The sequence below is a fragment of the Ceratotherium simum genome, chromosome 14 (assembly GCF_057802395.1).
Source record: "Ceratotherium simum simum isolate JZ-2026a chromosome 14, ASM5780239v1, whole genome shotgun sequence".
Classification (NCBI taxonomy): Eukaryota; Metazoa; Chordata; class Mammalia; order Perissodactyla; family Rhinocerotidae; genus Ceratotherium; species Ceratotherium simum.
This window is the reverse complement of record NC_141913.1, coordinates 35,803,382-35,829,517: the sequence shown is the minus strand read 5'-3', so window position 1 is coordinate 35,829,517 and position 26,136 is coordinate 35,803,382. Positions and strand designations below refer to the sequence as shown.

Genomic DNA, 26,136 nt, shown 5'->3' with positions numbered 1-26,136 from the left:
CAGCTCCCTCCCTCCCATGAGGCGAGGCAGATGGGGGCAGTCACCATTCTGGATGGGTGGGTCCTCCCCCCACCCCCTCCTTTCCCTCAGACACTGATACCACCAACTCCTCTTTCCACAAAATGTGCTTGCAGGCTTATCCTCTACATCAAATGGCTCAGAAGGCAAAGTTTGGCTGCAAGGGCTATGGCCGTGGGGGGACCTGGTGAAGGAAAATGGGGTGTCCACTGGCTAATTCTTCCCTCAGCTGTCGGCTCCCAGTTGTGTCTCAATGTCCACTCGGCAGATGGGGCATTTCTTGCTCATGGCGAGCCACTGGTCCACGCATAGTTGGTGAAAGAGATGCATACAGGGTAGGCGCCTGGAAGACAGGAGGGAGAGTCAGAGGAGTGGTCAGAGGGAAGGTGCCTGGGGCTGTGCCAGGAGCTGAGCGATACAGGCAACTGAGAGGATCAGGATCCCATACCCGGGACCACTGGGGGATTGGCCAAAGAGGGTCTTGGGAGCCCTGCCATGGAGTGAGGCTGTGGCTGGGATGGGAAGTTGTGCACGGAAGCCCTTCCCCATACAGCCCTTTCAGCTCAGCCTGCAACAAAGCCATGACTTTGTCTTAGAGCCATCCAGGCCAAATAGCACTCTGTTCTCTTACACTTCGTGTCCACGAGTCCACACCCATGGGCACCACACATCTAGAATGTTCCTAGAACAACCACAAAGCATACTATGGCACACTTGGCACACTCTCACACATACACCTACAAGCAAACAAGCACCCCCACTCCTGACACATAGCACGGGAGTGATCACCAACACCCAAGATAGAATGGAAGAGTCCAACCTCTTACCTCACATCTTCTCCATCTTCCAGCATAGACAGACAGATTGTGCATTTCTCATCTGTGTCTGACTCCTCCCCCTCTTCCTTCTTGCCCTTGCCATCCTGGGGTCTTCGCTACGAGAAGCAGAGGAGGAGCATTCGTTACCTGGAGCAGACTCACCTGGTGGCCATTGTCTTTCATCCACAGCTTCCCAGTCCCTTGCAGCCTCCTCTTCCTTGTGAGTCAGTGTCTTTAAGTTCCTAAGTAACACCCAGACTTCTTTGCTCTTCCCAGACCCTTCTCCCTGCCTCCTCCCAACCTTCCTCCTTGCTGCAGGATACAGAGTGTTAAAGCCAAGAGAGGAAGAGGCCAAGTTAAGTTGGCCTTTTGTTGTCTCATGTAATTTATTTCCCAGACATAAACTTTATGCTGTCCTAGGGGCATAGAGTTTGGAAAGGAATTGGGTACCTAATGAATCAACCATTTGCAAAACAATGGCTGTGCATAAACAGCTTTCCCTTTTCTGTTCCCCTCGTGCTCTTCACTCCTCCTTACACCCTTTCCAAACTAGATCTCTGCCTCCAGGCTTCTTCCTCCACTTTCAGGTCTGGCATACTTCATCCATCCATCCATCCATTCATCCATCCATCCATCCATTCTTCTTTCCTTTCTTTCTCCCTCCCTCCCTTCCTTCCTGCCTTCCTGCCTTCCTTCCTTTCACTCACTAATGTATATTCATTTATTCATTCGTTACTAGACGAAGGCAAAATTCCTCAACTTGGCATTACATCTGTAATTTGTACCACACTGTTATTTTATATTGTTAGATTTCTCTTCCTATCCAGAAAGTTCCTCTAAGATAGGCACAGTTCCAACATGAGGTGAGACATCATGCAGGCACTCTGTTTAAACTTATTGACTTTAACTGTCCTGTTTTAAATTCTATGATAATTATTTGAATATAGTTAACTACTAAGGAGAAAGTTCTAAGTTCTTAGATGGTATAGACCATGGCTCCCTCTTCTTTAGGCACTGCCCCACACTTGGCCAAGCACAGGTACATCACCGGTGCTTAATAAATATTCTGGGGGTGAAGGAATGTAATCAGTGAATGAAAGCAGCCCACCTTTCATGCGCCCCTCTCCATGCTGTGCAGTGAAACAGTCTGATAACATCCATGTGAAGAAAATTAGCCCTTCTGTCTCCTCTCCAGGCATAAGCAGACTTAAAGGTCATTTGACCAAGAGAAAAATCGGGAGTCACCAGACGAAGGCCACCCAGAGAATGACCACGACCTTGGGGCCAGCCCTAGATGCCAGGTCTCCCCACTCTGATCCTTAGTCCTAAGCTTTAAAGTCCCTTAGTCTGATGTAGTCTGGGGAATATTGTCACCTTGCTGGAAGATACAAGAAAATCTATTCCTTCTGCTCTCAGCCTCCTTGTGCCCTATATATCCCGTTGCAAACCATGTAAGGCTACTACAATAGGTATCCCCTTATCTAGAATCCAGAAAACCAGAAGTACATCCACAGTCCCACATAATTGTCATGGCTTTTGACTATGAATGGAGTCATGATGATGCCTGCCTAAGAGCCCAGCTGTGTTGGCTGGAGGAGTGACCTTCTTTTAGCTGGCCCTGCAAGAAAAGGGATGTTCTGTAAAAGAAACCATTAAGATGCAACTACTTGCCTGTTTTCTATTGTTTTCTTCCCCACTATTATTCATGATTTCATTTTTATGGCTAATAAATTAAATAAATAAATAAATAAAATATTTATTATTATATTTTTATAAAATTATAGTTATAAAATTAATTAAATAAAATATTTATTATTACATTATTAAAATAAATAACAAATTAAATAAATTAATTTTAGCTTAATATTCTTACCTTGTATTACTATGTCTGATCTACATTTCTTTAAATTGTTCTCTTTTTAAATCTTATCCTATTTCCTCTTTTGTATTTTTAGTCTTTTAGGTCTTCTGGTTTTTCTCTTCTCTTTTCATTATCTATGCAACTTTTAACTATACGTTTTTCAGCATTTATTCATTTAGTATTTATTTTATCCCTTTTCCCCTTACCTTCTCATTTTCAATAACATTTGCTTTTCACTTTGATGTTATTGATTTTAATTTTATATGTTGTTTTCATATCTTTTCCTAATTTTTATTCTTTTCATATTTTTCTATTTGACTATATATATTTTTTCCTATATTTTTTGTTCTTTTCCTATCATTACCATTTAAAAATATCCTTTTTGTTTTATATTATTTTACTCTCAGTTTAAATATTTAAAGTTTTTTTTCACATTTCATTTGGGTCCTAGACTTGATCATTTCTCATTCTTTATTTCTCTTATTCTTTATTTCTAATATTTTTATTCCGCTAATTCTTTCTTTATTCTCATAATTTTTTAGCTTGATTCTTTATCTCATTGGTTCAACCCATTTTAGTTTTTCATTCTTAGTGTTTGGTTTTCTTCCTTATCTCCTCCTGACCTGTTGAAATGGTGGCAGGTGAAGCATGTGGCCCCAGACAGGGAAGTAGAAGCTGCTCCTGGCTCCTGAACACGCCTCATTCCCTCCATACTCTTCTCCAATAGCTCAAAGCTCTCTCTCCAGAGAATGACCATTTTCTCCATGCAAATGACACCCTTCATTACTGAAATACTGTCATTTCCTCTATTAACATACTATCCATGGCTGACACATAATAGATAACAAATGTTGGTAGAATCACTTATGGATAAATCCAGTTCCTCCATGAGGAGCTGCAGAGAGCAAGATTCACGGTCTTTGACATTGACACCACTGGCACCTGGGCAAGCCTAGAACAAATGAGCCCCATCTCAAGGCGAGAGCAGCTCGCCATTCCTATGCACTCACCAGGTCCCAGGCACCACGCTAAATTGTGTACTTGCATTGCCCACTGAATCCCCAGAGCACCCCTTATGTAGCTACTAATATATAATTCCCATTTTACATTAAAAAGGGCAGGGAAGGGGCTAGAAAAGCCAAGTAAGTTGTCCAGAGTTACACAGCTGTAAGTGGTGGTTACGGACTAGATGTCTGTGTCCCCCCCAAATTCATATGTTGAAGCCTTCACTCCCAATGTGATGGTATTAGGAGGTGGGGCCCTTGGAAGGTAGTTAGATTTAGATGAGGTCATGAAGGTGGAGCCACCCATCAGGGGATTAGTGCCCTTAAGACAAGAGGAAAAGACACCAGAGCTTCCTCTCTCCACCATTTGAGGATACAGAGAGAAGGCAGCTGTCTACTAGTCAGAAAGAGAGCCCTCACCAAGAACCAAATCTGTAGGTGCCTTGATCTTGGACTTCCTGGCCTCCAGAACTGTAAGAAATAAATGTCTGTTGTTTAAGCCACCCAAGTCAGTAGTATTTTGTTACAGCACCTTGAATTGACTGAGACAGTAGTAAAACTGGCCCTGTCTCACTCCAACACCTAGTGCTCTCAACCATGCATCCTGGGGCCTCGTGAGGAGGTAAAGATAGGCTCTGGTTTGACCATGATGAGCATGTTCCTGCTCCAAGTTTCTCAACACTTGTCAAGTTTTTAACTCCTCCAGGAGGGGGGAAATTTAAAAATTATTTGTTTGTTTGTTTTTATAACAGACTTTATTTTGTAGAGCAGTTTTAGTTTACATAAAAGTTGAGCAAAAGGTACAGTGCTTTTCCATATTCCTCCTCCTCCCAATACACACACAGGTTCCTCTATTATTAACACCTTGCTTTAGTGTGGTACATTTGTTACAATTGATGAACTGATAGTGATACACCGTTGTCAACTAAGTCCATTAGTTTATGTTAGGGTTCATTCTTTGCATTGTACATTCCACGGGTTTTGACAAATGTGTAATGTTATGTGTCCATCATTACAGTACCATACAAAATAGTTTAACTGCCCTCAAAACCCTCTGTGATCCACCTCTTCATTCTTCCCTCCCTCCCCCACAGCCCCTTGGCAACGACAGATCTTTTTACTGTCTCTGGTTTTGCCTTTTTCAGAATGATATATAGTTGGAATCAAACAGCATGCAGCCTTTTCAGGCTGGCTTCTTTCACTTAGAAATATGCATTTAAGTTTCCTCCATGTATTTTCATGGCTTGATAGCTCATTTCTTTTTATCATGGAATAATATTCCACTGTATGGATGTGCCACAGTTTGTTTATCCATTCACTTATTGAAGGACATCTTGGTTGCTTCCAAAATTTTTTATTTATTTTAATTAAAAATTTTTTAATTTTTAATTTAGATTCCCGGGCTTAAATCTACCCCAGATTCCCGGCCAATTACCTTGCAGCATCTACCTCTATAGGCATAGGGTAGAGGCTGTGAGTCTGTGGCTTTAAAAGCTCCCCAGGTGATCCTGATGCTCAGGCAGGATTGGAAACCCCTCCTCTGGAGCCTTAGTTGCCCATTTGTTCATGTGAGATTGGACCCGGAAATCTTTTCTAAGGCAAATCTTAGCCTTTAGTGCAGGTGTTCCCTTTGCCCACCTCATTCAAACACAAACATTTATATGCCTGCACTCCTAGCTAATACACCCACTCACAAGTCCATATGCACAGACACATACCCAGCCTTCTTCCTCTACTGATGAGAGGCCCGCCGCCCCCCCCCCCCCGTCTTCCCTCCTGGTCACACCTGCCAGAGGCAAGAGAGAAGACCCTGGGAAGGTATTGCAACTTCAGCGCATCTAACTAGAGCAAAGCCTTCTAGATTTTGGGCTGTGCCCCTCGGTGGACAACAAGGCCAAGGTCAACTAGACAACTCATACTCCCCACCCCCCCGACTGTGCAGGCTGACCTGCTGGCAGACTCACCTTCTTGTACTTGTGGGGGAAGGTGAACCTCTCAATGGTGTTCTGTACAGCTCCCCGAGTCACATTTCCCAACCTGTCCTCGAGCTGCAGCAGCTCCTGCAGAGAGAAAAATGTGGATGTGTGTCCTGGGCACGCTCAAACACACACATACACACAATAAGGAGGAGGGGCACTGAGAGATGTTTGTTAGCAGGAAGCATTCACATAGCCACTGGGAAGAGCTGGTCAGATGCTGAAAGACCACAATATCTCTACTCTCCCTCTCTCTTTTTCTCTCTCTTACATTCAAGCCTGAGGCTTCCCCTGTGCCCATGCCCTATTCACCAGCAGGGAGAAGGGATAGGAGAGGATGAACAATAATGGCATTTCCACCAACCCAGTTGAAGCCAGGCTGGCAGGAGGATTCCCAGACGGAGAAACATACCTCATAGCTCTCCCGCACGGCGGAGGTGTGTCTGCTGGGATTCAGTCCCTGGAGAGCAAGGAAGTGAAGCTGAGGGTAAGGGTAGTTTCGGATTTCATGGACGACCTGTTGGGGAGAAAATGCCTTGGATAGGATTCAAGGCTCAATGAGCCCAGCATCCAATTCTTCCTCCCATAACAGCCAATCAGCACACTCCTGAGATGCTGCAGGCAGAAGTGCCGTCTTTCCTGCTCCTGTGTTCCCCTCCTCATCAAGAACCAAGCTTATAACTGACCAGCCTCAGAAAGAATAACAAAATCAATAAAGTAACAAATAACCTGGTTGGGCGTTTATTTTCATGATGAGCCCTTCACAAATTTAATTATTTAATTATCTCATCTGATCTACAATGTGGATGCAATTACTATTCTCATTTTACTGATAGGGTAAATGAGACTCAAACAGATTAAGTAAGTGAACCAAGTTATGCCATCAAGTGACAGAATCACTATTTCAAACCCAGGCAGTTGAGTACACAGTCCATTCCCTTCCCTTCTACTCTGCACTGCCCAGACTAGGGTGGGGCAAGTGAGGGCACAAAATATAAAAGGGCACCAAAAGACTCAGGAACCAAGATAAATAATATTTTAATGCAATATTTAAGAAAAAATTAATGCAAAAAATCCATAATGAACAGAATATCAAAATTTTAAGTAAAGACAGGATCTGGCCCTATACTTGCATGGCCCTGCCTCACTCACCTCACCCTCATCCAGCCTGTGAGTCAGAGGGCCAGGTTTCCATCCTAGCTGCTCAACTTACTCACTGTATGACTCTGGGCCAGTTCCTTAACCCTTCTATGCCTCGGTTTGCCAAACTGTAAAATAGGATAATACCCTTTTGTGTGGGGCTACTGAGAGGTTTCAATGAGATAATTCATATAAAGTGCTTAGAACAGTGCCTGGTATGCAGTAGGTGCTCAATAAATGTTAGCTTTTATTCTTAGAAGATGGGGCTTCATAACGCAAACCACAGAACCTCAGAGCTGACAAGGATTTCCAGAATTACTTGTCCCAGCCTCTCATTCTACAAATAAGGAGACGGAGGTGCTGCGTGCCCGATGGAGAGGCAAGGGCTGGAAGGGAGGAATTATGCTTCAGGGCAGCAACATGAGGAAACCGTCTGGAAATAAGAAGAGTTTTCATCAGCCTTTTGCTGCTTTAATGAATATCTTTGCCTTCATTCCGTGCAGCTTGCAACGCCAGGAAGGAGAAGGCCCCCCGCACCCAATCTGATCCTTGGTAGTTGCAGCCCCCTGCAGTGATGAAGGCTGCCCCCTGCAGAAAGCAGGACTGGATCAGCAGGCCAGGCCCAGGGGCTTCCTCTGGGGTCTCTTTTGTTCCTATGCCAGTCCTGTGAGGTGGACGAGGCGGGCGTCTTCATCCCATTTCACAGATAAGTAAAACCAAAGCCCAGGGAGGCACCGACTCTAAGAAATTAACTAAATGAGGTCATATGGAGTCCAGGGACTTCCCTGCCCACTCTTTGCCCTGAGCCTTTTCCCCACAGACCACAGATGCTACACAGTCCCTTTCCACCCCTCCAGGGCCCACCCAGTCCTGTCCATAGTACTAGCTTCAGTCTAGCAGGTTCTCTTTCTTTCCCTTTCAAGCCACAGGAGCTGGAAGGGGAGAGTAACAGTTAAGCTGCCTGGGAGCAGGACACGGGGGAGAACGACACGGGGGGAGGGACACAGAGAAGGGACACAGGGGACAGGGACACGGAGGAGAGGGATACAGCGGGAGCTGCAGACCTCAGCCCACCATTGGCCCCCACCAGGCAGCAAGGAGTCGGTGTCCTGGCAAAGCCCTTTCACTCACCATCTGCGTGGAGGAGGAGTTTCGGGGAAAGTGGTGCATTCGAGGAGTCGCTAGGTAATGCTGATAGTGCTGAGGGATGGGCCGCACCTGGAACTGAGCAGGACTCAAGCCGGCGTCCACACTGAGATCCCTGCGGGGACATGGCCACAGTGAACCACAGGTGGTGTGACTCAGCCATCACGGTGCAGAAGGGACCTCAGACATCAAGCCCCCTGAGTAGAATCAGAGTCACAAACTGCCAGAGCTGCAAGGGGCATCTCACTAGCCCTTCCCCTCTCTTTATGGTGAAGGAGACTGAGATGCAGAGAGGAAAGGGCTCTCAAGGTCTGAAGGAGCTAGAACAGTCTAGACCCCATAAAACTCTGAAACTAGTGCAGCAAAGTGATCTCCCTAGACAAAGCCCCTCCCCAAGAGAAATGCAGAAAGAAGGATCCAAACAGCAAATCAGGGTTACAGAGTAAAGGAAAGACAAGTTCAGACAGAGTGGAGGGGGGAGCAGAGGGCATACTTTTACCACTTTGAGAAAACAACAGAAAAGAGACCTCTACAGCTGTGAGGCAGGAATAGCTATCCTGGATCCCCTCCTACCTCCCACCCCCAAAGTATAGGGAAACTCATTTCACTTAAAAATTAATCAATTAATGCAACTGAAAAGGAGCCAGGGCTCCTCGGAAAATGGCTTATTTCAGGTCTGGGGCAGAAAATGTGCAAAACGAGATTGAAACATCTTGTCATAACTGAAAGCAAGGAAGTTATCAAACACGACCAGGATCAAGTCAAAAGGATTCAGGAAGCATCCTGAAGAGGCTCCCACTGGCCAGAGATTGGACAATCCCCACATCAACGAGCGTAACTGCAATAGACTGAAGTACATCAACTATGTTCAAATCCATGAGAGTGAAATGATGCCAAAGGAAACTGGACCCGTTGAAGGATGCTGGGGAGCCAACTCTTCATTTTGAAAACTAGTCAATAAAGGGAAAGAACTGAGCATTTACCCTGCCTCTCCTCTATTAACTGCTTCAGGGTAACCAAATGGTTGATGAAGGGACATCTCATTTATAAAAGTTTTCTAGCTAATAAATGAGTAAAGAATGATTGAATTATTTGTCACCTTTTTGCAACCCCTAAAGAAGTAAAGGATCTAGGCAAAGATCATCAATTGCTACTAACATCACAGGAGGAGAGACAACCAGCTTTCTGCTGGAAGAACATGCTGCCACCTATGAAGTATTTTTGCCAAGAAATAAGAGCTGAACCTGAATCTGCTCAAGTCTTGATCTAAGTGCCAATGTATAAGGAACAATGGAAATTGAGGAACATCTTAAGTGATAACACCAGAGTGTAACCAGCAAAATCTGATAAGGGGAAACTCTACTAGAAAACAGCCTGATTTCTGCAACAAATACATTAAATATATATATGTGTGTGTGTGTGTGTGTGTGTGTATATATATGAGGGACATTAAAGGAATTTCTGCCTCCAACCCTGATGTATATTTATTATGATGTGTATATATTCCTATATTTCCTATAGCTATAAGCCTGGATCCCTGGAATAACTCCAATGAGTCTGTCATTTGAGAAATGAGCTAAACTCTTGGAGCCAGTTGGAAACAAACTTAGAATTCCTCTAATCCAGCCACTCATTTCTGCTGGCCCATCTGAGGCCTGAAGAAGGGCACCCATGGTCCTGGGCTAGCCACTTAGGGCCACCAGGGTTTCTGCCCCTTGCTGGGGCTCATCCCATTGACCTGCCTCCGGGAAAAGAGTTCCACAGGGCAGAAGCTCCATGTGGCAGAAGCTCCAACTCTCATCATTTACCAGCGGTCTCAGGGAGCCCAGCAAACTCAAAGAAGCAAAGATGTTCAGGGAATTCTACCAAAAGCAAAGTCTCAAGGAACATGGAACAGAGTCACCCCGATTCCAAGAATGCTGACTGGAGAAGCGAAAGGCACCTCAGCTCTCAGATGAGTGGGATGATCTACCCAGGTTGGGCCTGGGTGGGCTCTGGAATCCCCCTTTGACCATCTCATCAGAAAATTCCTTCCTGGACTCAGGATCCCTGAACAGGGGATGTTCCTCGGACCCTAAAGAAACCTGGGTGGGGACTTTCCCCGAGGAGACATCAGCCCCTGGAGAGGCAGTGTCTCCCACCTTTCTGCTCTTCCCACCAGCCTGTGAGAACCTAGCTGAGTTTGGAAAGGGTCATAGAAATACCCCACAGACCTGCAGTCACAGGGTACCCAGAAAGGTGCCCTGGAGAGTTCTTATGGACATTGTCTCAATGCACAGTTCTTATCAGTTGTGTCTGAACATCAAACTGAACTTTATTTTCAAACACTGTCAATGGCCTTGAAGCGTGGTGTGGTCTGGTTTCTACGTAGACCCTTACGTTCTTCCCAGGAAGCTTGCCCCAAAAGTGCGGCAGGGTCTTGTGGCCTGCAGCTCAATTTCTAGAATGACCTAGGGCAGAATTCAGAGGTTTCTGATGGTTCTCTAAAGGAAGAGGGGAAGGGGGGCTGACACTCTCCCCACCTCCTCCCTCCCAGGGCTCCTTGCAAGGGGATGGGAGTGGCCTCTCCTATCATGCATTTCCCGTCATCTGATTTCAAGACTGCACATCTCCTGGCAGAAGAGGACTCTCTGGAAAAGAGGGGTGGGGTACAGTTAGCATGGTCACAATGACAAAAAGCGCCTTGTCACCACTAGTCCTCAGTCCACCTTCCTGGAGCACAGCTAATTACAAGGGAGGAGAAATTGTCACCTCCTCCTCTGGAAAGGTCTTCCTACTTGGGAAGTGGGGACAGGATGGGCAGAAAGGGCCCAGGGGTGGACCCAGATGGATGGGACTCAGGCAGGGCAGGGGCCTCCCAGCGTTCCCCGCTGGGGCACAGACCAGCTTCTCAGGGCTTCAGTCTTTATGTGCCTCAGGGCAAGCAGGGGTCAGGAACACAGAGTGATTGAACGAGCAAGAAGGACCAGGAGACTCGGCTAAATAAAGAGAGCTGACAGTGCTAACACCTGCACTGCTCCCCCTGTCACCTCCCCAGGAGCACTCTCTCCTGTGTCACCTGTCCAGTCCCACTGGCCACGCTGGACCCTGTGTGTTTGTTCAGGTCACTCAGCCATATGCGAGGGCCCTGGGTGCTCCATGCAGGCTGAGTTGAGTTAAACTGCATTGACTTGCCTGCTGAGGGACAGCATTCAGTCCAAACTGCAATTAAATCTTCTTAATTTGAATCAGCTAATTAGAAACAGGCTGGGCTGAAATTGGCCTCGGTGCAAGCTATCTTTTAAAGGAGTGTTCAGTTTAACGGAGTGTACCTGAGAACCAGCAGCGGGCTGGAGACAACAGAACAGGTTAAAACAACTGTTTCCTGCACCTGGAAGCATCTTTACATTGAATCAACCAGAACTCTCCTGCTTTTGAATCATTCCTGGGTGTCCAGTAAGTGACCTTTGACTAAGCCAGTTTGCCTGACTAAATGGCTGAGAAATGACACAACTGCACACTTATTTTTTTTTAATAGTCCATCCCTTTCCATTGAGATTTTTTGTTTGTTTGTTTTTACATTCTTAAAAACAATTTTTTTTTTGACCTCAAAGTTGCAAGAACAGCACAAAGAATTCCTGGATACCCTTCACCCAGATTCCCCAAGTGTTAACGTTTTACTATGTTTCTGCATTTCCATTTCCTTCTCTCTCCATGCATCCACCCATCCATACACCCATACATAGACACACACACTTCTCCAGGGATTTTTTTTTCTGAACTATTTAAAAATAAGTTGCAGGCATGATGCTTTTGACCTCTAAATACTTCAGTGAACTGCATATCTTTTTCAAGTGTTTTAGTGCTTGGATCCAACCCCAGTTTAGGTCAGCCCTCCCCTGAGCTAGAATCAGAGTCCAGTGGGACCAAGAATCCAAAACCGAGCAACACTGCATCCCAGGCCACAAAGACCTCTATCCTGAGTGCAGGAGATGGTGGGAAGACTTCTCAGGGGCCCATTGCCTACAGAGACACCACAACAAAGCTTCAACCTCTCTCCCCAGCTTCTCTCCCCAGTCTTTGCCTCCAACCTGGCTGGCTCTGTCTCCATGAGCCTGTGTTCTGGCTTGTTGGCACTTCTCTGTGGATCCCTCAAGGCCTACCCCCTCCTTCCCTGACCACCCCCAGCTCCTGAGATGCTCCTTTCTGCCCTCCTCCCAGGGACCACTTGTTTCCAGCCCTGACTGAGCTTGGGAACTGTTTTGTATCCCTGTCCCCTCCTTCTCTACAAGACCATGTGTACTGAGCCCAGGCTGGGCACATGATGGCACCCAGCCATATGTGAGCTAATTCCTAGAACTAGGCCCAGTGGGAGGGCCATGTGGCGCTGAGGGTGGCTGGGACAGGGCAAAGGCTGGGGCCTGAGGACTAGACCTCTTGCACCATTCACAGGAAGGAAACGGGAACCCCACGGATCAGGTAAGAACTCTTCCCTCCCTACTCCCCCAGGGGCCCCAAAGACTCACCAGTCGGTGCCCTCAGCCAAATACCTGGGCTGAGGCGTCTGGAGTTGGTGGCCGAAGTCGAAGCTGGGATGGAGTCGGTGGGGGTGGACAGACACGCGCTCCTGACTCCGCCTGCACCAGAGGGGAAGGAGGGCCCTTGGCATCAGGGGCTGCCCAGGGCCAGCCCAGCTCCCAGGAACTCTGAGCCGCCCCAGCCAACCCCAGCCCACAGCCTACAGAGCTTTACCTCTCTTCGCAAACTCCAAGGAAGCTCCCCAGCTGGGCAGCAGCCAATAATCCAGACATTCCCCCTGTCTCCAGGCTGTCCACTGTACTGGGGCCTCTCCATGGTGTGTCTGCTACAGATCACCCGGCTCCACCCAAACTCTCTGCCTCCTCTGCTCCTTGTCCTACTACTCCTCTCTGTCCTTGGTGGGCTGTCTTTAAGACCCACAGATCTGCCTCCTGCAGGCTCTCTCACCTCTGTGCACCCCTCTGCTCCTGCCATGCTCTTCTCCTCTCCTCCACCATTTTCCATGCTCTCCCCAGCTTTCATGGCCCAGGTCAAAGCCCACCTCCTTCAGAAAGGTCTCCCTGAACACTCCAGATCATGGTGACCTCTCCTCCCTCTGACTTCCCACAACACTAACCTTTTGTCCCAGGCACCCCAACCCCTACAGACATGGACACTTAGTGCCTTAGAGATCATCTAGTCCAGCAGTTCTCAAAGTATGCTTCAGGCACCCATGGTGGTCCCCAAGCCTCTTTCATGGGGTTTATGAGGTGAAAACTATAATAAGACCATGATGTTATTTGCTTTTTCACTCTCATTCCCTCACAAGTGAATGGTGGAATTTTCCAGAAACAGATTGACATGTGATTCTGCATGTGACAGATTGACATGTGATTCTGCAACAGATTGAATGCAGAAGCAGACATGAGAACACAGCTGTCTTCTATTAAGCCAAGCATTAAAGAGATTTGCAAATATGTAAAAAAAAAAAAAAAGTAACTCTTCTCACTACATTTATATATAGCTATTTTTCAAAAAAGATATTGGTGTTGACATATGAGTTTGTTATTGTATTTTTGAATGAAGTAATAAATATTTTTTAAATTTCTCAGTTTTATTTTCTAATATGGTAAGTATCAACGTTCATAACCCACATAAACAGAAGCTCGTTGTAACCCTCAACAATTTTCAAGAGTGTAAAGCGTCCTGAGACAAAATAGTTTGAGAACCACTGGTCTCGTCCAACTCTTTCTTGACAGTTGAGGAAGGCTCAGACAGGTCAAGTGACTTGCCCAGGATCCCACAGCTCTGTCAGACCCATCTGATTAGTATTATCTAACTTTAATCTCCATTTGTTTCATAGCTGGTCTCTCCAATCAGACCATGGCTCTTTGAGGGCAGGACTGAACCAGCCATGTCCTTTGGCATCCCTTAGGGATGTTGGGTGTTAGAACCAGGTGATCATCAAGTTGGAGAGGACATAAGGGGTTCCCTAGTCAGATCTCTCACACCGTGCAAAAGTCCACCATGAGCATCATAGACCACCAGTCACACAGCCCCTGTCCCTACACCTGGGTGATGTGACAGGGACACACACTTGCTTTGGAGGGAGTCCATGTCGCGTCAAGGTAGCGACCACTGACTGAAATGAATGCCTCTAAGGGGAGCAAAATCTGCCTTCTGCACAGAGACCCACTTGGTGACTGCGGGCCAAGCCTGACGGGGTAGAAGCCAGGAGTCATTCCCTAAACCCCGCCCCGGCCCTCCTCGCCCCGCCCTGGGCAGCACCTACCTGGGGTGCGAGACGAGCCTGCGGTGCTGGGCTTCCAGGAGCTGCTGCTGCAGGAGGTATTGCTGGTGCAGGGCCTGAGGTAGGAAGGAGGGACCTGTGACGTCCTGGAACTGCAGGGCGGGCAGCGGGGTTAGCGACTGGTGCAGGGCGCCGCTGTGCTGGTGGGCCGGGGCCATGTGGGCGCTGAGGCCCGGCTGCGACTGCACTGGGTGGGCCAGGGGGAAGTCGGGCGCGAGCTGCTGCGGCTGCGGGGGGCCCAGGTGGAAGTGGCGGCAGGAGGTAGCGTGAGGATGCTGAGACCTTTGAAAAGGGGCACCTGGAGAGGCAAGGACAGAGAAGGCTCCATGAGGACCAGCTCTGCGCCCCTCCCCCACAGACCCTGTCCCGCCCTGGGGACACCCTGCAGCTGTCAAGCCCTTCTTTAGAACACAGCAATGTCTTCACTTTTATATACATATGATCATCTTTAATGCTGCCAAGTAAAGGCTCTGTGTGTATATGTGTTGGAGGGGTGAGGAGTGTTTTCCTTAATTAATAGATATGCATCCTTTTTAAAATTAACACACTTACATTAAAGGAGTTTTAAGGTCCCTGAAGGCATTTTGGCTTTCTTGAATTAGACTCCTCCCATGCAACCTCATTGACCTTAGTACCTTTTTTAATAGATGCCCCCTGGAGAAAACTAAGTCCAGTCCAGCCAAGCTCTGAACTTCACTGAAGGCTTGGCTAGCCAGGACCCAGCTATGGGGAACCCTAATTTCCGGAGAGAAAACAACCAGAACCTAATCATGCAAAATAATTTTTATTTAAACAATAATTAAATAATTTGTCATAATATTATAATTTATTTAAAAGCAAACATTTCCAGGAATAAGCTGGGCTCAGGCTACATTGAATCTAGTCTGCACTACTTTTCTAAATAAAATTGACTTTGATGACAAGGAAGCCTTACAAATTCTCCGTGAGCCAAGATCCAGCTTTCAGCGCTGGAGTCCTTTAATAAGGCAAGGAAGAGGACTCGGCACTTCAGAAAAGTTTACAGAGACTTCCTGCTAAACATGGCAGGTTCCACACTATCTGCTCCTTCCCAAACCCCACTACAATGCGAGCAAAGGAATACAGAGAAGACAGACAAGGACAGAGAGAACAGGAGAGGTGGCATGAGCAGGCAACAGATGTCAACAGATTTTTGGAAGATGGAAAGCGGATGAAGGAATTAGCAGAGCTGAGAAATCAGAGACCAAGTGCCTACTGAAGGGAAGTCAACAAGAAGTGGACAAATCCTGCCACACATGCTGGAAGTGTCAGGAATTGGAGGCGGTGGCTACTTCAGACGGCAGAAGAGAGGATGGAGCTGAAAGCTGGGAGGCTGATTACAAGTCCATATAGAAGCACTTCTGCCCAGGGCTTCTCTCCTATTCCATGCATGGCATTGACCACTGCCCCTCCCTCTCCCTGGCATTTTGCGGGGAAACTGAGCCAGGAAAGCTCCCATATAGGAGGGTAGGGGTGCAGCACCCTATACATGGAATTTTGGAAACCCCTCCCCCCTTCTACCACTTGGTTCCAAAAATGCTGTCACCTTGTGCCCCCTCCCTGCACCCCCTACAGTCCCGGGCTGGAAACTGGTTCCAGAAAGAGTTCTATAGATACTTCTGGTTGGGAGTACCCCAATAAAATGGTGTGCCCCCAAGTGGCCACTCTATAATGAAACCCATAAATTGAAAAATTCACACACACACACACACAGCCTCTGGAAGCTTTTAGTGACCTACTCTTCAATATGAACAGACAGTCCAAGGGTGACCAGTCCCTTGAGGAAGATTACAAAGTGAAAAGAGAAAGAGAAAGCACCAAATTAAAAAAATAAGAAGAAGAAAAGGAACTCAGAGGGGCCGGCCCCATGGATTAGTGGTTGGGTGCACGTCCTCCACTACTGGCGGCCCAGGTTCAGATCCTGGGCGCGCACTGATGCACCGTTTGTCGGGCCATGCTGAGGTGGCTTCCCACATACGGCAACTAGAAGGATGTGCAACTGTGACATACAACTATCTACTGGGGCTTTGGGGAGAAAAAGGGGAAAAAAAAAAAAAGGAGGTGGATTGGCAATAGATGTTAGCTCAGGACCGGTCTTCCTCAGCAAAAGGAGGAGGATTGGCATGGATGTTAGCTCAGGGCTGATCTTCCTAACCAAAAAAAAAAAAACGAAAAAGGAAAAGGAACTCAGGGGAACAGAGGTAATGCAAGGACCAGGAAAAAAAACTTCAAAACACTGTAATTAATATCCTCAGAGAAATAAGATGTTGGATCCAGAAAACAACAAGAAGCTCTTTTAAAAGGAGCAATGACAAACAAGAAAGAGAGCCCTTGGAAGTTCTAAATATAAGGGTTGGAAGATAAAGCTGGGGAAATTTTCCAGGGGACAGAACAAGGACACAAGGAGATGGGAAATAGGAGAAGAAAGATGCAAACATTGAAGGATCCCGTCAGAATATTCCACATTTGACTAGTAAGAGAGAAAGAATGAAGGAAACAATAGGGAGGAAATTATGAAAAAAATTTGCACAAAATATTTCCCAGAACTGAAGGTCTGACTTTCTAGACAGGAAAGGCCCTCTGAGTGCCCAGCAAAGTAGATGGGGGAAGAACCCCACACCAAGGCATCTGACTGTGGAATGTCCAAACAGTGGGGGCAAAGAGATGATTCCAACACTATCCAGAGAGAATGCAAACAGGGGCCACATAAAGAGTCAGGAAGCAGAACAGCATGAGATTTTTCAAGAGCAACATTGGAAGCTTGAAAACAGTAGAGCAACTGCCTTCAAGGGACTGAGGGGGGAAAAAAGATTTTCAATCTAGAATTCTATACCCAGCCAAACTATTAATCAAGGCTGAGAATAGAATAAACCCATTTTCAAACATGCAGGGTCTCAAAAGAATTAACCTTCTTGGCACCCTTCCTCAAAAAGGAACTGACACAAACCAAGAGAGAAGAGCAAAGAACTGGGGGTGGCACCCAAAAGAGATGGGGTTTCCCAAGCATACACCTGTGCAGGGATCCTGCAACAATTTCAAAGGAGCAGGAGGGTGGGTGCTCCAAGAGGGTATCTGGGGTCAGGGGATGGAAAATATGAGATTACCGATAACATGAAAATAATATTTGAAGCAATTTTACAATTTTATAGAGAATATGGTAAGAATTTATAAAAATGTCATAGAAAGCAGGCAGTTATTACCTCCGGGAAAAGAAAAAGTTGTGCGAGAAAGTGGAATTGTTATGCACTACTTGGTTCAGCAGTGAGCAATATGTATATATTAATATAAAACAAACACTAATAAACTATATTAAAACAGAAAAGACATTTCTTTCATAATAAGAAAATAGACAATGTCAAAATTGAAAAATCAACAAATAACAGTATAAGAATTTACTTAGAAATTGACTTAGTAATTTGCCTATTTCAGGAAGTAAATACCCAAGGGAGAATTGAAAGTGTTGAGCTTCAGGGAATAAGATTGTGGTGGCAGAGCAAGGGGCAGACAATCGCTGTTTTACTAAGTGTGTCTGATATTGGTGCTGTTCAACTTTGTAAATGACATGCATGTCATTGATAGATTTTTGTTAAATATTTTAAAGATAAATATTTGCAAAACCAAATGAAAATAAAAAGAATTTCTGACTGCCCTCAAGTGAGCCACAAAAGAATTATCTAGAACTTTAATTCCCACAAGTGTTCCAGATATGTCAGGCCTCTCTGCGGTGAATTCTGGCTTCAGTGAGCCCGGGGCTGTGGCCAGAGGAAGCAGGCACCCGATTACCCCTTCTCCCTCCCTCCACCATCTATTGTCACATGTGACCGTAAAAAGAGAAGAAGAAGGCCAATGTGACAGAAGGAAAGAAGGCAAGAGGAGGAGAGGAGAGCTGTTGAAAACTAAAGAAAAGAAGGAAAAGACAGGCATGACTGCAGAGAAAGGGAATGGGGTGGAAAACGGATATTGTAGACTCCAATCCAGCACTGTCCAAAAGAATTATAATGTGAGCCTTGTATGTAATTGTAAATTTTCTAGTAGCCACCTTTAAAAAGGTTAAAAAGAGTCAGGTGAAATTAATTTTAATAATATATGTTACATAACTCAATATATTCAAAATGTTGTTATTTCAACGTCTACTCAATATAAAATATTATTAAGATATTTTACATTGGGGTTTTTTTTGCCCTGTCTTCAAAGTCCAGTGTACATTTTACACTTATAATACATGTCAATTTGGACTAGCCACATTCCAAGGGCTCAATAGCCACTCGTGGTTAGTGGCTTCCATATTGGACAGTCCAGTCCCAAAGAAAGAAAGCCAACTGCCTACATAGAGCAAAGCATTTTAGCTAAGTTTGCTAAGTGGTCTGCCTTCAAATGGGGAGTTCCCCGTTGCTTACAGGCAAGGCACATCTCTTAGCCTGATATTAGCTCCATCCTCCTGATCCCACTAACTCCACCAAGCCCTGCCTCAGCCATCCACGTTGGTCTACTCAAAACTCCAGACACGCCACGCACATGCCCAGTGAGGGGCCTTTGCTCACGCTTCACCAACTGCCTTCTCATTCTTTAAACGTCACCTCTCAGTTCTTCTAAAAATGCCTCCCTTGCCCACGAGCCCCCAGGCACGCCTTCTTTCTCTGAGTTCATGTAGAACGCCCTATCTGTACCACTCATTTGGCACCTGGCAGTGGCTACCTTGAGCTGTTTCTTCACACTCGCCACCCCCAGCTGGCTGAGATTCATGTCTTACTGTTTCTGGATCCCCACGCACCTCTCTTGGAGCTGGCATTCAGTGAAGACCTCGTTGACTGACTGTTGGAGGGACTGAGGGAAAAACAGTGGCTCAAGGGGACTGATGACTGAGGCTGGTTGAAGGTAAACTGGTTTGAAATTGAGAGGGACAGAGAGTGGCAAGTAGGGCCCAGGTGAGCTCTGGGTTTTAAAGCTGTGGCTTGGCAGGGACAGGTCAGGTGGGGCTGGCCAGCGTCCTGCCATGAGGGTGCCCACCCAGTGAGGGGGAGCCTTCAGGTTTCTATAGAGGCCCATTAGGAAGAGGACAGACTCCCCTAGCCTGGAGAGGTTTCCACTCTCCTGCAACCTGTGCCTTCCAGTTGATGCACTGGGAAGTGAGAGCAGGTGCCCTCTCTCTAGGATGGGCAGCAAGAGAAAGGTGAACCAACATACCTATTTGTCCCATAATATTTCAGGAAATTTCTACCTGGAAGGGTCCTCTGACTTCCGTTCTGGGACTTGTGTCCCTCTCCCCTGTCATCTCCATCCCCAGAGGTTCTCAGTCTCATCACCCATGCTCAGAAGGAAATGGAAGCCAGGAGATATCCATTCTGGGGCCCCCGGCCTCTCCTCAGCCCTGTGTCATGTGGGGTCTGTGAAAGTAGCAGATAATAGCTGCTCTATTTGGTCTCTAAGACCAGAAGATGGAAGTTCTTAGTGTAGATATCAAGACTATGACAAGCCAATGATCAGGGATGTCTGAACAACACTGACATCCCAAAAGGTCCCCATCAATAGACAGCCTACAATTTTTCCCATTAGAGTTACTCCTTTGGGTTAAAAAATAATCCCCACATGTCCTGATTACACTATTCATTTATCATATTTCCCCAGGGCTGAAATGCCATCAGCTGAAAGATTTATTATGAGCTAGATAACATTTTTAGCGAGTGGGGAGAAAGAGGAGTCTCCCACAAACAAACAAAGCACCACATTAAAGAAATATGGCAAGTGTAAGACACAAATTCGTTGCAGAAATATAAAGAAAAACATGTGCATCCTAGAGTTCAAGACATCGATGCTGACTATTAGCGCCCCCTGAGAGCTGGCGGGAGCAGCATCTTCAAGGGGCTGGGGTATGAGCGAGGCAGGCAGGGCCGCGGAGGAGGCTTAGGTCTAGCCCTGCACAGCTGGGGCAGGGGGAGCCCACAGTGCGGGGCTCGCCTGATGCCCACCTGGCACACGCGGGAGGCAACAGGCACTCCACAAATGCCAGAGACTGGTGGCTGATTCGTGCCTCGTGGGCAGGGAGCCCGAAGATGCTGACAGCTGGAGAGTGGGTGCATCAGAGGACAGAAGAAACTACATAGTCCCACACGGGCAGGGGAAGGTAAAGAAGAAGCAGAGGACTCTGGGGCCAACGGCAGTGGACAAGTTGGGTGGAGAGAAGAGTGACAGAGGTCTTGAGTCTCTGGAAGGTTCATTGACACTCATCTGGTAAATGAGTGGAGGTTTGAACTGAGGTCTTTCCTGAAAGCCAGTTGTGGGTGGGAGGGAGAGGCCAGAGCCCAGGGAACCAGGAAGCTTGATAAAGCAGAGGTGGCAGAGCAGGGACCTCCCAAGGAGGAAGGTGGTACGGAAATGCAGCCAGGACACCCAGAGGACACACCAGGCCTTTATTTCTGTGTTTTCATCCCACCTGGGGATGAGGAGAATGGAGTCAAGGGGGCCGGAGGAGCCTCAGGGCTGGGCCTGGGCAGGAGGAGAGAGGAGCCAGGCCAAGAAGTCAGAATGCCAGAAACAGTGAAGACTTCTCCAGAGGCTTCTTCAGAGTGGGCAGCCTCCTGAGTTGGAGGAGTATTCTAGCTGTATTCTAATCTGGACCAATGTGGTCACCCCAAAGTAAAAGGGCTTTCATCCTCAAGATTCCAGGGCTGAGAGGCCCCACCTTCAAGCCCTCAGACAAAGAAGGAAGGGGAGGAACAGGTGGGGCTGTGGGGCAAGGACAGGGTAGGAAGCCGACATCTCCTCAACCTGTAGCAGGCCCACCAGCCAACCAGGGCCAGGTCTCCCCTACTCCTCCCAGGGATGTGGGACCCTGGGAGAGTAGGATGGGAACCAAACCCTCCCAGGTCTCCAAGGAAGCCAGCCTGGCGTGTCCCATACTTCCCAGGCTAGTTCTCAGGGCGTCAGGTTCCCTGTTGTCGCTCAGCTCATTGACCCAGCATCACTCTCTCTCTGAGTTGGGGGCAGAACAGGCAGTGGGAAGGGGCAGGTGCCGGGCAGGGCAGAGTCAGAAGGGAGGGGAGGGCCAAAGAGACTCCCTCCCAAAGGATGGTGTGGGGAGAAAGAGGATGGAGGACAGCCAGCCAGCGGGGACAGGGAAGGCTCAGACTTGTCATTACTGAGAGCTTCCTCAAAGTGAGGGCCGGGGTCAGAGTTTACTCCTTTCTGAAAAGCTGGCTTTCAAGCCACAGAGAAAACAGTCTTTTGAAAAGCAGGTTGCTGTCCACAAGAGGTCAGTGAGGAAGGCCTCTGCTTACCAAAGAGGCTTTCAAAGCCAGGCAGAGTTGTCCAGTGTCCTAGAGGCCAGGCTGCCTCCCCTCACAGTCCCCTGGATGGGACCTTGGACTTCTCCGTCCTTAGTTTCCTAGACTTGTGACCTACAATGATGACACCTGATCCTACACACCTGCTCAAGTCTCTCGACTGGCTGGGGCCGCAAACATCTGGCCAGGCCTCTCATCTTATGAGGAGGCCAAGTAGAAAGCAACAACTAGAAGATGTTTGTGAACTGAATGTTGTGACTGCCCCAGGGCCCCACAGCTGGACAGCCCAGACCCAAGTCTCCTGCCTATTGCCCCTGCCCTCCCCCTGTTGAGATAAGCATGTGGTGATGTCCAACATCTGAAGTGGGTTGGGAGCAGTGAGAAGCAGGGCAGACCAGGGCTGACCTTCCAAATCCATCTTCCAAATGGCTACCACACTGTCCTAAAGCCCAATTCTGAGCATTCCATTCCCTGCACAAACTCCCCTCCTGGTGTCTCTCTTGCTACCCTGTGTGACCTTCCCTCTCACCTCTCCTGGATCCCCAGGGGCCTTGGCTGCCTCCGGGCCCTCAACGGCCATTCTCTGCCCCCTGGCACTGCTGCCCTACCCCGCCAGACTGTCGTGTCCTGAACAACCTGGACTACCCGGGCCAGATGTTAACTCTGGGATGGAACCTCCCAGCTGGATGAGACGTCCCAGTCCATTTGACTTGTGGCATTTGCCTATTATACTCGGCATTTTATTTGTGGATAAGTTTTACCTCCAATAAGAAGCTGTGAAGTGAATGCTTTCAGGGCAAATACCATGTAATGAATGTCGTTTGTTTTTAGAAGGGGCTTAGGAATCTTCCAAGAGGGGAGGGAGGGGAAATGAGAGCAAATGAGAGAATGGAGGAGAGAGGAGAAAAGAAAGAGAGAGGGAGGAGGTGGGAAGAAGAGAGAGAAGAAAGGGGAAGGAAGGAAGGAAGGCAGAAAAAGGAAGAAAGACCTTCATTATCTCAGAAATCTTAAGTATTAAATTATTAGCCAGTAAGGAAATATGGTTCTTCACGGAATCATTGACTATTCAAGCTAAATAGGGCTCAGAGAGTGTTCAGCCTTTGTTCTACAGATGAGGACTCCAAAGCCAGGAGATGCAGGGCAGCTTGTCCAAGGGCCGAGTTGAGGCTAGAGTTCTGGCCTTCTGAGTCCACTGCAGTGTGTTGTCCCCCTGCCCTGCCACTTCGGAGTCCCCCTCCCGGCACCCAGACCCTCATAAGCCCATACACGTGCACACATGGTACTTCCAGAGAGGAACTCACCTGCCCAGGAATGACATGCCGTGGCCCCAGTGGTCCCACCTCCCTTCCCCAACCCCCATCCCTCTCCCAAGCTCCCCCAGGAGAAAGCCTGTTCCTGCCTAAGGAAGTCACCATGAAATGGCAAGGGACCAGCTGCTGGTGCCGAGGGGAATGGTTTTGAATCTCTTCTGCAGGAGATACTGAGGAATGGCCATGGTGAGTGAGATTGCTTAGGCTCAGTCCAGTCCACTTTGGCCAGTAGCCCCAGGCCTCCTCCCGGCCCTAAGAAAATGCCCAGGACAAGCCCCAGCTTGTAGGAGTATTCCCAGCCCACTGGGTGCTTCTGTAGCAAGGCAAATCCTACAGGACCCTGGAAATCCTCATGTGTAAGGCTTTAGGCCCTATGTTTCACAGGGTTTAAATGATGAAAAAGGATGGAGGAAACGTCTGGGGTCCTGGCACCAATTCTGGGCGCCTCAAACTAACATGGACGTGGGTAAACTGGACTCTGATGACTAGGATTGTGAGGGGGCTTGAGTTGTCAGATATGAGGAGCAGTTAAAGAATCTGGGTGTGAGCAAGGAAGAGGAGACTGGGTCAGGTAAAGGCTGCAGGCAAAGAGATTAAGCTCTTTCTGGTAGATTTGGGTCAACATAGAGAAGAGATTTCTTAGAATGTCGCTTTGTCCCCCAAAGTTCCTCCTTGCTGGGGATGTCCATGTGGAGGCCAACTAACTGCCCCACAGAGGAGTGTGAACATGGGGCAAGAGATGGCCTGGAGCACCTCCAGGACCCCTTCTACACCCACCATGAGATGATGCAAGTTCACTGCAACATCTATCCCCTGCCTGCTCGTAGTTAGGCCAAACTGGTCTGTGAAGGCACAGGAAGTCTGGCCTGGGTGGTAGGGGAAGGGAGGAAGGAGCATGGCAGCAAGGAGAGAGCAAGTCTGAGTACTCAGGGCCCAAACCTGGAGGCCTGAGCCCAGGTATAAGGAGGAGCTGCAAGCCACAGGCAAGTGTCCAAAGGCAGACCCCTTGTTCTCCTCAGCATGGCCCCCCAGGTGCCTCCTCTGCCCACTGCACTAATACAGCTCAGAGTTCCATTTCTCACATCTTCTGAGCCTCCCCATGGCCCACACTGACTTCTTCAGCCTAGGATACATCCAACTTCCATGGGACTAGATAATGCGTCTTTTGTGATCCATTCAGAGGCAGGATGCCTGGGAAGGCGATACAGGAAAGATGGAGGAGGGGGCAAATTGTGGGGAGTCTTGAATGGCGGGACCAGGAGTCTGGGGTATACTTCATGGGCTAACTGCTTGACTACAAACCAGACAAATCAGAGACGAAGAATGTGGAGACCTAGCCACCTGCCCAGAACCCACCTTTCTAGGCTGTTCTTCCTGGCTACCTTATGTACTCTAGGTAAATTGGTTTAACCTCCTTTTGCCCTAGGCTGATCAACCCCAAGAGGCCCATTCCCTGGACCGACTCCTTGGGCTGCCAGAGGTCTGCTTTCCTCCCTCTCCATAGTTTAGTTCCCTGACAAATGGAGGACACAAGGGCCTGGAAAGGAAATGATATGCCCAAAGGGATCCTTTGCAGCCAAGAGCAGCTTTGTGAATGTTCCCCCAGGGCCAGTCTTTGATCTCTAATGAAAAGCTCAGCTTCTTCCAAGGAACTGAATTCCAGGCTCTCAAAACGCTGATGGGAGGGGACTTTCCATCCTAAGGAAGCCTACTTGCCCATGGGCATGAGACAAATAAACAGCAAACTTCCAGCAAGCAGCAAAGGGCCAGTTTTTTGTTCCTGTTGCCCTCACGGGCCAGGACTGAGGGAAGGGAGCCCAGGAGGAGGTGGTCACCTAGACACAGGATGTGATTACAGAAGAAAACCCCTGTGGGTAATGAGACAGTCTTCCAGGCATCATCCACCCCAGAAAATACCTTTTCTCCATCTAATGCCAAAGAGATCTATAAAAACATTCCCACCGGTCGTAAGAGGGCATTTTGTGGAAGGTATCTATGGTCAGAAGACTTTACTCCACGAAGGCAGGACCTGGTTGATCTCCTTCACCTGTATCCGTAGTGCCTGGCACAGATCTTAATACATAGTAAGAACTAAATGAATGGATGAATGGATGAATGAATCAATGAATGGATGATAATGGACAGTTGAACATATAAGAAGTAGCATCTTGGTCGTGTGCAAAACCGCTGCCTCCCAGCATTTTAGCGCCAATGGTTTGCATGGTGGCAGTGGAACAAATGTAACTAAAAGAGGTGAAGTGCAAGGCAGAAAGACTGACCTGGGAGACATTGCAGGGAAAGACCGGGGTTCTTTCAATGAGTTCAGGGGCCCAGTTGCAAGTCAATATGATCTGGGGTGGCCCAGCACTTGAAGTGGTCAGTGTGAATCACACCAACTAAGGCAGAAGAAGCAGCAGTTTCAGACCCAGGACAGACCCCCTCCTCCTGCCATTCCTGGCCCAGGGAGGAAGGTTATGTACTGTTGATGGCTTTGGTTAGCTTTTGTAAAACTCCTGTAGTTCCTCCTAGGTCATGAGTTAGATACTCTGCTAATAGTCTTGATAAAGACTCAAGTAAATTAAAAAAACCCAAACCCCAACAACATTCAAGCCGTGCTAGGGCGGCTACCTGGGCCCATCTCACATTAGTGTTGCCTGGTGCCCAAAACGGGCAGACCACGTCCAGAAAGCCATTTACACTGGGACCCTTCCTATTGACGTTTGCAGAACACACATTCCGCTCACACAGAGGCCCGGCCCTGTGAACACTGTGGATAGAGCTGAGGGCAACATCGTTCCTCTGCCTCCTGTTTCCCCCAGGAGAACTCTATTTCTTCTGACTACATGTTCTCCTGCGCGCTCCTCTGCCCTGCTCCAAGCCTGGCTCTCAGCTCTGTTCCCTCTGAGGTGCAATGATGGAGAAGAGTTTAGACCGTGGCTTTTCTCAGGATCAGTTGTTTTAGCAAGATTACATCTTGAAGATCTAATGGTGGGATTTCAGAACAGCCAGTGAGTCCAGGCACTGTGGAGCTCCTGGCCTCCCCAGATCCCTGAAATCAAATCACACCAGTGGGTGGGTATCCACTTGCTTTCAGAGGGAGCCATAGGCAATTGAATTAGTTTCCCAACCATTATTGCTCATGGGCATCTCAGTCTATCACCCTGGTGTGTGTGTGTGTGTGTGTGTGTGTGTGTGTGTGTGTGTGTGTGTGTGTGTGACAGAGACAGACACAGAGAGAAAGAAAGGAGTGAGGGAGGC

The 26,136-nt window shown here is 47.8% G+C and overlaps 1 protein-coding gene across 1 annotated transcript in view; it reads right to left on the bottom strand.

The window, feature by feature from the left end:
• Positions 1-26,136, bottom strand: part of ARK2C (arkadia (RNF111) C-terminal like ring finger ubiquitin ligase 2C) — a 103,887-nt gene continuing 77,751 nt past the window's right edge. The window contains exons 2-8 of the mRNA XM_014781389.2: positions 14,253-14,568; positions 12,469-12,579; positions 7,949-8,078; positions 6,090-6,194; positions 5,666-5,761; positions 846-952; positions 1-361 (exon numbers count right to left, since the gene is read on the bottom strand). Of these exons, the coding sequence (XP_014636875.1) occupies positions 244-361; positions 846-952; positions 5,666-5,761; positions 6,090-6,194; positions 7,949-8,078; positions 12,469-12,579; positions 14,253-14,568 (983 nt within the window). The 3' untranslated portion in view covers positions 1-243. The remainder of the gene's footprint in view (positions 362-845; positions 953-5,665; positions 5,762-6,089; positions 6,195-7,948; positions 8,079-12,468; positions 12,580-14,252; positions 14,569-26,136) is intronic.